General features: G+C 40.9%; 5 protein-coding genes across 7 annotated transcripts; 3 read left to right on the plus strand and 2 right to left on the minus strand.

The window, feature by feature from the left end:
* Positions 1-439: 439 nt before the first annotated feature.
* On the plus strand, positions 440-2,818 carry LOC111805188 (exocyst complex component EXO70I-like). Its single transcript, XM_087128346.1, has 2 exons — positions 440-1,228; positions 1,300-2,818. The coding sequence occupies exons 1-2, from the start codon at positions 440-442 to the stop codon at positions 2,629-2,631; spliced, it is 2,121 nt and encodes a 706-aa protein (XP_086984472.1). The 3' UTR covers positions 2,632-2,818.
* An 85-nt stretch (positions 2,819-2,903) lies between these two features.
* On the plus strand, positions 2,904-4,654 carry LOC111805189 (F-box protein At3g12350). Its single transcript, XM_023690124.2, has 2 exons — positions 2,904-4,018; positions 4,151-4,654. Exons 1-2 carry the CDS (start codon positions 3,098-3,100, stop codon positions 4,607-4,609), a joined length of 1,380 nt encoding a protein of 459 aa, XP_023545892.2. The 5' UTR covers positions 2,904-3,097; the 3' UTR covers positions 4,610-4,654.
* A 57-nt stretch (positions 4,655-4,711) lies between these two features.
* On the minus strand, positions 4,712-5,776 carry LOC111805191 (LIM domain-containing protein WLIM1-like). Of its 2 annotated transcripts, none has more exons than XM_023690128.2 (5): positions 5,633-5,776; positions 5,466-5,562; positions 5,350-5,393; positions 5,188-5,277; positions 4,712-5,117 (listed from the first exon to the last, which is right to left on the minus strand). In XM_023690128.2, exons 1-5 carry the CDS (start codon positions 5,765-5,767, stop codon positions 4,890-4,892), a joined length of 594 nt encoding a protein of 197 aa, XP_023545896.1. In that variant the 5' UTR covers positions 5,768-5,776; the 3' UTR covers positions 4,712-4,889. The 2 variants fall into 2 exon arrangements, with proteins under 2 accessions (XP_023545896.1, XP_086984475.1); XM_087128349.1 differs by having other exon boundaries at positions 5,188-5,280.
* Positions 5,777-7,458: 1,682 nt separating this feature from the next.
* Positions 7,459-10,059, minus strand: ZCW7. Its single transcript, XM_023691270.2, has 5 exons — positions 9,331-10,059; positions 9,105-9,246; positions 8,629-8,788; positions 7,953-8,147; positions 7,459-7,795 (listed from the first exon to the last, which is right to left on the minus strand). Exons 1-5 carry the CDS (start codon positions 9,851-9,853, stop codon positions 7,790-7,792), a joined length of 1,026 nt encoding a protein of 341 aa, XP_023547038.2. The 5' UTR covers positions 9,854-10,059; the 3' UTR covers positions 7,459-7,789.
* Positions 10,060-10,281: 222 nt separating this feature from the next.
* LOC111805961 (uncharacterized) lies at positions 10,282-11,519 on the plus strand. 2 transcript variants are annotated; one of them, XR_002816723.2, is made up of 4 exons: positions 10,282-10,450; positions 10,730-10,835; positions 10,945-11,021; positions 11,216-11,519. XR_002816723.2 is itself a non-coding variant. In XM_023691272.2 (4 exons), the coding sequence occupies exons 1-3, from the start codon at positions 10,338-10,340 to the stop codon at positions 10,957-10,959; spliced, it is 234 nt and encodes a 77-aa protein (XP_023547040.1). In that variant the 5' UTR covers positions 10,282-10,337; the 3' UTR covers positions 10,960-10,996; positions 11,216-11,519. The 2 variants fall into 2 exon arrangements, 1 of the variants encoding a protein (XP_023547040.1); XM_023691272.2 differs by having other exon boundaries at positions 10,945-10,996.
* Positions 11,520-12,126: the final 607 nt, after the last annotated feature.

A 12,126-nucleotide genomic window follows, 5' to 3' on the forward strand; every position in this document is an offset into this window, starting at 1 on the left:
CGAAATGCAATGCTATCGATCTCCAAAACCGACGAGAATCTGCTCAAACTCAAAGACGCCTCTGCCGGCGGCATGGAAACCTTGCTCGTATTCAACAAGTTGGCGTTACAGAGACAAAATTTGACCGTGTACGCTCGCGACGAAGCGTGATGGTGTGCAGTATGTCTTTATGCGGATCCGAAACATGAAGCTAGGGTTATTGTTTGGACTGGTTCTCGAGAGGTTGCCTTTCAACAACCGGCTTTGCATATTCTCAGCTTCTTAGTATGAATTTGTCCGGTCTCGATAAGTAAATGCCATTTGTAACTTAGTTTACATCGGAGTTCCAGTTGGCAAATGTATTTCTTCTCGTCGTATTATGTTTCCCACTTGCATCGTGTTTGTCGTTTGATCCTATATCTCTTCACGATTTTGGAACCTGAGTCAAGGAGTAGTAACAATGGCGCCGAGGGAGGAGGAGGACTCGAGGATGGAGAAGCTCGAATCAGCATGCTCGGATTTGAAAATCCTCCTCCAAGCCTCGACGGGATTGAACGATAGCCTAGAGAAGATGGAGAAGAATCTTGATTCAATCGACGAATCGCTCGCGACAGCATCGAGAAGCATAATACCTCTACAATCATTGGCGATGACGACAAAAGCCCTCGAAACGAGAATCAATCGTGCAGCTTCGCCTGCTCTCGTTCTGCTTGATTCCTTTAAGCGATCCGAGTTTCTCCAACGCAAGATTCTCGCGATCTTCGCCAATTTATCGGTGGAAAAATCGGCACAGGAACGTCTGAAGAAGCTGATCAAACTAGTAAACTGTGTGGATAGACTGAATGAATCCATAAGCTTGATTAGCCGAGAGGGGGAATCAGTGATCCAGAAACTTCAAGAGGTGGTAGAGTTCTTGAGCAGGACGAAGGCTGCTGATTCACAGCGGACACACAGACTGAAAGAGACGATGATCACTCTCAAAGCTCTATACGAAACAGAAATTGACGACATGAAGTTTGAGGGGTTGCTTGACGAAGCTTTGCTTAATCTGCAAGATGAATTTGAAAACATATTGAAGAATCTAAAGCGTCAAAGAAAACCCAAGTTTGAAGATGGTGAAGCAGAAAAAGAAGGTGAAGCAGTGGGGTCTGAAATGGGTACCGAGTTGGAGATCGAAGCTGCCAAACGAATTTCTGAAACCCTCGCTGCCAACGATTGTTTGGATATTTGCATCAATATTTACGTCAAGGTAAATAACATATTTTCCTTTTAGTAAGAAAAAATTGCAGCCAAATTCTATAACTAGCGTTCATAAATCAGGTTAGATACAGAAGAGCAGCTACGACATTGATGCGGCTGAATCCAGTCTATCTCAAAACATACACTCCAGAAGAAATTGACAAAATGGAGTGGGAAAAGTTGGAGACAGCAATTTCTCTGTGGATTGAACACTTCAAGGTCGCAGCCACGAGCGTGTTGGTTTCCGAGAAGAAACTCTGTAGCCAAGTTTTAGGCTCCATCATGGATGGACTGATGTGGCCTGAATGCTTCGTGAAGATCGCTGACAAAATCATGGCCGTCTTCTTTCGATTTGGGGAAGGCGTCGCCAGAAGCACAAAAGAGCCGCAGAAACTGTTCAAGCTCTTGGACATGTTCGCCTCCATGGAAGAACTCAACTCCGAATTCTCTGAGGCATTCGGCGGGGAAGCTGGCACAGAAATTCGCACACGATACAGAGAGCTGGAGAAGCTACTTGTACACGCGTCCAGCAAAGTACTTTGGGACTTCGGCCTTCAAATTGAGGGCAATTCAGATGGCTTTCCTCCTCCAAAAGACGGCTCGGTTCCAAAACTAGTCAGATACGCCGTCAACTACCTCAAGTACCTTGCAAGTGACAACTACAGTTTCGCCATGACCAAAGTTCTCCAAATACAGAAATCATGGAAAGGCGGAGTCGTTTTGAAATCGGAAGACGAGGATAATCTCCTCAAAGACGCCTTCTCTAACGTAATGGAAGCCCTACAAAGAAACGTGGAATCCAAAAAATCGCGCTACAGAGACAAAATCCTACCGCATATCTTCTCAATGAACACATACTGGTACATCTACATGCGGATCCGAAACACGGAACTAGGAAGATTTCTAGGAGAACAGTATATGAGAAAGAATTACAAAGCAGTGGCAGAGGAATCGGCTTACACTTACCAAATGCTATGTTGGGAGCCCTTGCTTTCAGTAATGGACATGGAAGACGTGCGATTACCGAACAAGGAAACCGTGGAAGAATTAGCGAAAACAAAAATGGAAGCATTCGTGAAGGCTCTAAGGGAATTCTCACATAAACACAGAACCGCGTATTGCATTCCAGATTTGGATTTGCGGGAGCAGTTGAAAGAGGCAACTCTGAAGATGATACTGCCGGCTTACACGGAGTTCTTCAATTTGCACTCGGCTTTGTTGCCGGGGATTGGGAAGTATTATGTGGGCCTAGAGACGATCCATGATTTTGTGGGTCGGGCCTTTGAGTTCGAAAGTGGGAGTGGGAGTGGGAGTGGGCCTGGGCCGGGTGGCAAGTTGAAGAGACGAGGTTCAGTGGATCGGATGGCTGAGATATCGTCGGATGGACCAATCTTGGGCGTTCGATTGGAATAGTTAGAGATTGCCAACAGGGATTGATGACCACACAAAAGGATTCTGATGTTTTTAAGGAACTTGGTCGAACATTGAAAATATTCTTCGGTTCATGGATTTTTAAGGATTTTGTCCAAAATGAACCAAAAAAAATGTATGTTTTATTGTCACAAACTATGGTCAAATGAAATAAAATACATATAATCAAGTTTTTGTTTATTAAAAAATATGCAAGGCAACGAAAAATGCAGTTAATTGAAAAGGTTTGTTCTAAAAATTGGTCCCATCTCTTGGAACACTCGTAAATTTGAGTCGGCAGATTACCTCTGACAATCACTTATGGCATCTTCGATTCTGAGAGAATAATTCCTTACTCCGACAAGGAATCTTCGAATTTGCTTCCAGCTATTCCAGATTGGATCTTCCCTCACGCACAGGAAACCTGGGACCGAATTTTCCGAGGAAATCTATTCATAGAACTGCAAACATGGCGAATCTTAGCTCCGAAATTGACGAAATGGGTTCCTTTTCCTTCACTGACTTCCCGGAAGATGTTCAGTTATGCATCCTCTCCTTCCTCTCCCCCTCCGATATTGCGGCTTTCTCTTGCACCTCGAAGAGATTCGTCTCTCTCTGCAGGAATGATAGGAAACTCTGGTTTACTATGTGCGATCGGAGATGGGGTTCCACTACTCAGATCAACAATTGGGGAAAAGGGAAAATCGCTTACAGGTTACTCTATAAAACTCTTCACCAATGGGAGAATCTCATCGGTTTTTGGCGCCAGAGTGGCTCGCCGACCATCGGCGTCTCATCGCCGCCATTGGTGTTCTTCGAATGGGGCCCAGATTTTATTGCTGGCTCTAGGGTTTCTCCGTCAAAGAACGGTACTTACGACGTGTTTAAATCTCCATTTCTTTGGATGGGGCTCTCCCCGGAAGCTCAGGCCATGAGTTTCATCGACCCCGATGGCCGTTCTGGGTTCGCCGGGAAATTTGCTGATTTAGGAGAATCCGATTTCTCCGATTGCGATTTGATTCCGATAGAATTGAGCTTCATGGGGACAAATCATTTTGTCATTGAGGAAAATCTTACATTCGCTTATCCAAATTCCCCAGAACGAAGGATAAACGGATGCCGCCGAAGTTCCCCAGAAGACAATTTAGCCGCCGTAACAGATGTGAACGTAGTGGGAAGTGGCTCTCCGGGAAGCTTACTGGACGGATTAATGTCAGAAATTTATCAACAGTTTGCGAATAGAACCAGCCCGGGAGGGGATAGAGCCTCAAGGAGACAACGGAGAAGGGAGAAGGAAAGGCTAGGAAAGCGGAAGTTGGAAGCAGAGCATTTTGTTAAAATTGTGAATTGCTCGCCCACACCATTGCGGCCAATACAGGGCTTATGGAAGGTGTTGTCCCTCCCTCCCTCCCTTGTGTTTATGTACCCTTTTGGAACACTACTATTTATGTTCTGTTGACATTGATTTCATTCTTGGGAGTGGTACAAATGATATAGCATGGCTTCCTATTTCGTCGTGCAGGGAATCAGTGATGATATGCGCATGGATTTCTATCTTGTTGTATATGATGACATTGGTGGTATCGCCTGTCGGAGAGTTGGGGACTCCTCCGAAGGCCTCTCTAGTTATTCTCCCGTGTTTTGGACATCCAATGCTACCTTCTTGGAAGCCCCATTCTCCCTGGAGGAGGAACATTTTCACGACTGCCGAATACATGTTCACCCTCTACCAGCCAATGACATTGATGAGCTAGTGCCTTCAATTGAAAACAAAAAGATCTCTCGCATTCTTCGCGTCAACTCGAGTTATGATCTAGTCCTACCAGACCTGGCTGGAAGTGTTCCGAATCCTCGCAACGTCGAGGGAAGAATATGGCAGTACAGTAACGGGACTTTTGGGTTCGGTTTCCTTAGAGATAATTTTATTATAGATTTGAAGCACATTGCTCGAAATGGTTCGATTTTGGATACTGTGGAATAGCTTGTTTGTTGATTCTTCATTTCATTTGATGAGTTCTTTGGCCAACCATAATCTTCATTCAATCTTGTTATGTTGGTTTGAACCCAATTTAGAATATAAACCTTAAAAGAAAGTACTTATAATTATAGGCATCCCTTGGAATTGACAGGACTACGATTCAAATCCACAAACATGAAATATGATGAAAATCAAACAGATCTTGGCGTCTGTTTGAGCATGTTATTTGAATATTTAAGAAACAGGGGGCGAAGAACACACTCTTAAAAGGAAGAACACACTCTCAAGCTTCTGAAGCCACCGCTTCGCCATTGATTTTTTCCTTCGATGGTATCTTTTCATGGTCTCCCTCAAGCTGACTCAAGTTTCCTTTCTCCTTGATGAGTTGGATATGGTGGTGCTTGCAGTAAAGTCGCCCCTCATGAGCGATATAGTTGGAAGGGCTGATCGTGCATCCGCCATGGCAGCATTTGAAGCAACTTTTGTGGTATGGAGTTCCATTTACAGTGACCTTCAAACAGAGACCAGTTCATGAAATTAGATCCAGGAAGAAGAAAAAAGATTCTGTATATAGTTGTTACCTTTTCTGTTGGATAAACAGTGTTATTACAGCCAAGACATTTATCTCTGGTTCCGCCAAACATGCTAGCTACCTTCTTAGCCGTTGGTTTCTGCTGATGCATTTTCAGATCAAAGGGTGAAACATTAGAAATTCTAACAGGCTCAAGCAATCAGGGAATTACCTCACTATCAACCGGTTTCTCTGGTTTTACGATCTTGGGTGTTCCTAAAAACACAGAAATCAACATGAAAAATCCGAGAAATCAGATCCATCCAAACAACTTATAATTATTTGTACCTTCAAAGCTTTTGTCAAGACTGCCAGTCCTCTTAAAGAGCTGATCAAAGTGTGGCCTGCAATAAAGCACTCCCTCAAAGGAATTGTAGTTGCTGAGCTGAAAACAGAGCAACAACTTCAGTTTCAGAGTTCCATCTCCTTCGTTAAACATAGGATAAAAGTTTTACCTTTAGAGTTCCCTTGCAATGGTGGCATCTGAAACAGGCTTTGTGGTAGATGCGGTTGTCGGCGGTCAGCTTGTCGACAAGATAAACGGTTTTTTCGCAAGCCATACATTTCTGGGTTGTGCCTGCAAATGCCATGGGTTGGGAGTGGAAGTGAGCTTTGTGTAGAAGAATGGGGAGATGAAGAAGCAGAAGGAGAGGATTATATATAGATATGATTGATGTCAGTGGGGAAGCAAACAATCATTCCGTTGGATCTTTGGAGCAGACCCAACAACTCGTTTCTTTGATAAAATGTCTCAACCTGTAGCTGTCTTCAAATCAAATCAGTAAAAAAATTAAAGACAGAGAAATCTCAAATTGAATCATGAGAGGTACGTGCACAATTACTTTATTTAGTATTCATTCATCATAATTTTAAAATAAAATACATCCTGCTTTTTTTTTTATTTTGGAAATGGTTTGAAATTTTTTTAATATAATTTGAGAAGTGTTTAAATCACAATTTGATTTCTGTATCATTATGTTCCAACTAAAAAAGTTCCTGAATTTTGTGGCAAATTTATCCAATGTATCATTTAATTCAAATTATACGTGGGACCCTACAGGCTTGTTTTTTAAGTTATTTTTATGAATCTAGTTTTTAGAGTCGGCAATAAGTGGGTAAAAATATATGTAAAAAAAAAAATCGAGATAAAAACAATTATGAACATAGGGTATTGATACTCTTCTGTAACAGTCGTTGGCACACCAATCAGCTAATACCATATTTGTAATCGTTCAAACTTATATCACCATTAGCCTCAGTTTTAAAACGCATCTATTAAAGAGAAATTTCCACACTCTTATACTTAATGTTTTGTTCACTTCTCCAACGATGTGAGATCTTACAATAAAGTTTATTCTCCAACGATGTGAGATCTTACAATAAAGTTTATTCTCCAACGATGTGAGATCTTACAATAAAGTTTATTCTCCAACGATGTGAGATCTTACAATAAAGTTTATTTTCTTAGCTGATTTCGTGCATGTTAAATCTTAATATGACGTTTCATCTATTAGAAAAATTATTAAAATAATAATAATAAATAAATAGAGGAGTGATGAGAGGGAGAGGTTGTAACAGCGTGTGTTCCTTGAAAAAACAGAAAGAGAGAATGGAGATGGGTTTGCTGTAAAGGAAGGATGGAAACAAGAGGGGGACATAAGATTGAAAAGCAAAGGCAACAGTTTTAGTTACCTAATGGCTCAGCCTCAGCCTCAGCAGGTGGCCTGCCTGCCTCCCAACTTCGAAAAGCTTCTTTTCTTCATCATTACAGTGACACTTTCTTCATTTGTAAGCCTCAACATTAAAGCTATTAAAAGAATATCACAAACCAACAACGACCCATCATCCTCCTATCAATATTATACTCCAAAATAATGCAATTCCAGAGCTAATAATGTTGCACACAGCTCACCAAGTCAGTGTCCTAAAGAGTTTCCACAAATCAGGTGTATCATATGGGTTTCACCTTATACATTCAGACTAGTTTGATCCACAATAGTTGAAGTCAAAGAAATTAGGATATCAAGAAGCATCATAATTCGAGCTAATCACGGTTAACCCTTTTGCCTCCTCAGTTAACCCACTTACTCAAGTCATAATTGTTATTCAATCAGACCTTACCATAATTGAATATGAACCACTAATCATATAATTCATATTTCATATCATAATTGCTTGGGATTAACTGTAAAGATTAGCTGCCATGCACTAAAAGGAGCAGGAGTATATGATTGAAAAGGTTTTGCATGCAAAACAGAACATATAAGGAAAGAATAAGATCTCAGGTCCAGCAAAACGAATACTTTTATATCTCCTCTCTGTTAATAAGTTAGCTCGAGCCGGTTTCTTAAACATTTATACAAAATTTTCAGAGGCCAAGGGATTATAATGTGGGCCTGTGGGAGAGAGAAGATACCAGGACGAATATGATGCAACACAGCATCCTGCAATATGAGGGGAGGCATCACATTGTAGAATTTTGTGCAAGAAACAGAAGTCAGATTGTCATTACAAATTGCAGAAAGACTATTTGCGGCTGTAAAAGGAGGTGCAAGTAATGCCAGGAGCAAACTTTAAGCTTTCACTAAGGCAAGCTACAGACCCAACTTCTCCTATTCCTGCGAGATTGATTCACAATCACCATTCACGAGACCATAATGAGCCACAGAACTATGATTACCAATTTCCTAAGATTACGAATATTGGTTGAATACAAAATGAGAAAACAGAACCAATTTTCTCCGACTACCATACTTTCATTGGCTGATCACTAACCTTGAACCTCTTGCGCCGTGAATCATCAGGAATGGAGCCAGAATATCGTTGTCTTCTTAAGGCCTCGTTCTTAAATTGCCCTGCTGCCATTTCCTGCATTCTGCTGCCATCACCCTGTGGTGGATTTCTTGAGTGTTGGGTAAAGCCATCCTTGTCCCATGTAACCTCATAATCAGCCCAGAGGCGAGATCCTTGCTGCAGTAGCCATTTTGAGTTAGCATTAAGAAGTCTTCCTCAACCCAAAAGGAGATTACAAAAAAAACTCATATAATAGCGCAAAATGTAGAAAGCACACAGTTACAAAGAGGATTGAATTTATATCATAATCCTCCCTAACTTCAATCATCAATGATATTGGTTGATTCTGATATGTGAGAGAGCATGTAGTTGAAGACATTTCATTCAGGGTTTGGACTAATAAAAATGATAATGTTCATCTTGATCTTACCATCATACTTGCCTACACTACCGAAACCATTTTCACACGTATCATGATACAAATGACCTCTATCTATCTTACATTACAACCGTCGGTTAGTTGTGATTTGTCCTTATACAATGGATAAGAGTGCTATTTCAATCTTATGGCTACTTGCCAAAAACAAAAGAGGTGTCGAGAAAATTAGCCAACCAACTCCAAATGACTTGATTATATAATAGAGAGGTAAATTCCAACCTTCTGCAATGAGCGACCAGACAGCACCTTTAGAGCATTGTAAAAGTCCCTGTGTTTCTCAAACTGAACTGTTATTTTACAGTGTAAGCCTGAAATTATGTCTTCTGCATCCTCATTGCCATCCTTACCAAAAGCATCATCCACAGCAATATTTAGGTTCCTGTAGAGTGTATATTAAAGGGAAAAACATGCTTATGATGAGTCAAAATAAAACTAAACATAAGAAGAACCATACGTAGCTAAAATGGAGATCATCAATTTCTAATACTGCAATGCAATACATTCATTATTTCACACCTAAGCTCAGAAGTACAATGTAGATGACCTCTTGGTTCCTACAGTAGTAGTGCAGAGACACCAATGCCATTATACAACGGAGTTCATCGAATTGAGCTTGGCACCTAATTGTCAAACTAAACATGACATGCAAAATAAATGGGGAAGAAGATTGAAGAAGAAACAATCAGAGGCAAAACCTTATCTTTCCAAATGTAGAAAAGATGGTATGTGTGACCAACATGGAGGGCTTTGACGAAACCCGAGGCTCGGCAAACCACCTTGATGGAGCGCCCCTCAAGGTAATGGTATCAGGTCCTTGGTTCCCACTTCTCGAATATCCTAAGGCAAATTCAGGACAATCACAGACCAAAGCTTACTGCGTAAACACCATTAACAATTTAAAAGACGCTGAAATTTGCTTACCACGATTCCCAAATGCGTAAAAATCCCCCCAAGCCGTCTTCATTGCCTCAAAATTATCAGATTCCGGTATAACGACTGCGAGTTTGAATTTGAACCCCTCAAGATTCAGCTCAATCCCATCCAATTTCTCAACCAGGAATCGCCTCCAATCCAAAAACTTCTTCTCCAACGCCGTGATTTCCTCTTCCTCCTCCTCATACCTCTTGTAAGCACTTTTCAAAAATCCAAGATCTCGCACGAAGAGAGTACCGCGAGCAAGTGGGTCTTCGCGCTTGCGTGTCTTAACTTCTTTAATGCGTTTGATCACCAAATCCTCCTCAGGGACAATTACCGGAACCGAAAGCGAAGTCTTGAGAAAGTCAATGAGAGCTCGCTTCAACTTCCACTCATCAAGGGATTTACTCACTGAAGGGCTCGACGGATAGACTGTGAAGTTGAGTCTCAGACGCGGCACCAGCTTAAGACCACTCTCCATCTCTAACGTTTCTGTGGGAGGTAGCAACTCCAACGGTTTGACCGTCATTCTCGGCCCCCTCTCTCTCTTCACAGACCTGTCACTGTTACTAAATTAGGGTTTCGCTTAGCTCCTCCGCCACACCAACGACCAACGAGAAGAACGATAGCCTACGCCACGCCGTCAGGGGTTGGATTCAGCTCCGGCTACTATAGAGTATTTTAGGCCTTTTTTTTCATTTCTTTTTTTCGAAGGAGCGATATGTTTTAATTATAATTGGAATTCACTTTTATCTTTGAATTTTAAAATTCGTTCTAAAATATCTACGCTAATATGCGGAAATATTGAACTAAAATTGTGTATCGACGATACGACACCGTATAGATAGAAATCTTAGCCGTAAACGGAAAAGCGGATAATGCCATGGCGCTGTCAGATAACGTCGGGTGAAATCCTAACCGTCCGATAAAATACGAATTCCGAAAAAGGTAAAATTGGTAGTGAAAATACCGATTGGAGATCTTGGCAAAAACCTGCAAGTGCAAGCAAAGCGATGGGGCAATGCGCAAGTTGCCTCGACGAAGGCCAAGAGCAAGAGAGGAAGGAGGAAGAAAGATTGGCCTCCGTCGAAGCTCGCGCCAAAGCTGCTGAAGCCGCTCAGAAAAGGTAATTTCCTCTCCCCCTCACCTTTTTAACTTTCTTTCATAATTTCTGTACATCTTGTTCCTTCTTGTTCATTTGGAACAACTGATCATAATGATTAGGGCTTTCGTTTGATCCTTATGTTTTAAAGTAGATTTCGAAAAAATGAGTTTCGTTTTTAATTGATTATTCATACCAAGGATATAACATTCATCGTTAACTAGAAATGAGAATTTCAAATTAGGAACTATGATGGGAATCCTCCATGTTTTTATGCTGAAAAGTGATATTAAATACTTGCAGGCAAGAAGAATTTGAAAAATCTGCTGCAGGAAGGGCTGCACGTGCTCAGTTGGCCGCAAATGCAAAGCAATCTGCTAACACTAACAAGGGAGAACCAGTTCTTAAGGTCATTATACTTTCACTCATAGAAGTTGTTTCACGCTATTTCTTGGAGCATTTCGATGATGGGCATTTCGATGATTTTAAAACTTCCTTATTGTTTTTTGTGGATGCAGTGGAGTATGGGGTGAGGTCGTGCTCTATTGTCAGCTTCGCTTCTTTTTCGCTGTAAGTGAAATTTCTAAGCACCTATGTGTGTTTATCACTGGGAGATTTCGTAGTACTAAGACCCTATGCCTGAATGATCATCCTATATTTTCTTTTTATATCACTTGCTTAAAATTATAATAAGCTCTTCTTCATGTAATGTGGTTACAGATTTCACTTGCATTACAATGTAATGAATCTTGTTTGTTTCCCTACTAAGAGCAAATTTCATTCGTGCAGTTCTAATGAAAAGGAAAGAATTGTATATTTATCCGCGATCCTGGGCTCCTCTTGTACAAAGCAACTTGTGTATGCTCCCAAGTCTCCCAAGGCAGAAGTTATTGAATGGAACTACAGTCTTGTATTTGTTATTCATGAATCAATGAAACCAAATAAGTGTGCAGACTTATATATTTTTTTACACTGTTCTTCCATGTAAATTTTTACTCCATGCTTTGCTCACTTGGTAAAACCTTGTCTATGATGATATCATTATTTGCCAAGATATGCCATTGTGCCCCATCGGCTGTTATATACTTTCTCATATCGTGGCAGAGATTATGTCGAGTTGAAATGCTTTCGCTATTGTGTTGGATATCTTGTTCACATTCAATAAGTTTGCTTGAATTTCTTAGATATGTCAATATTGTTGGGTATTGACGTTAACACGTTAATTGATGAGAGTAGTTCATTGGTTCAAATCCTGCAACCATCCCAAGTGCCAACCAAGGATTACAGCCTTCTGAGCTCAGTTACAAGATCCAAAATTTTAGATAGCGTGTCAATAGGACAATTTTGGCAGGCTTCCAGTTTTTCTAGCTACAGAGTTGCTATCAGAAGTCGGGCCTTGGTGGGTTCCCAACACGAGAAAATGCCTGTGATGTATCCTTTGACATGTCGGGAGGCTTTTCTGATGAGCAGTCATTGCCAGTCAGTCATTTTGGTTCTTGACTTTCATGGTTCAAGCATCACAGATTCACACCCAACAACTTTTATCTTTTGGTTTGCTTTACAAACATTGCTTCGACAATTATAGTACTAACTTTGAATACTTAAATCATGTTATTTTATTATTTTATTGGATGAAACATAACAGAGCTTAAAATTCACTACAATCCCGGCTACTTGCTTGTTTTGATTCCTTTTAGGCA

Source organism: Cucurbita pepo, chromosome 11 (genome assembly GCF_057944985.1).
Source record: "Cucurbita pepo subsp. pepo isolate OVF chromosome 11, ASM5794498v1, whole genome shotgun sequence".
Classification (NCBI taxonomy): domain Eukaryota; kingdom Viridiplantae; phylum Streptophyta; class Magnoliopsida; order Cucurbitales; family Cucurbitaceae; genus Cucurbita; species Cucurbita pepo.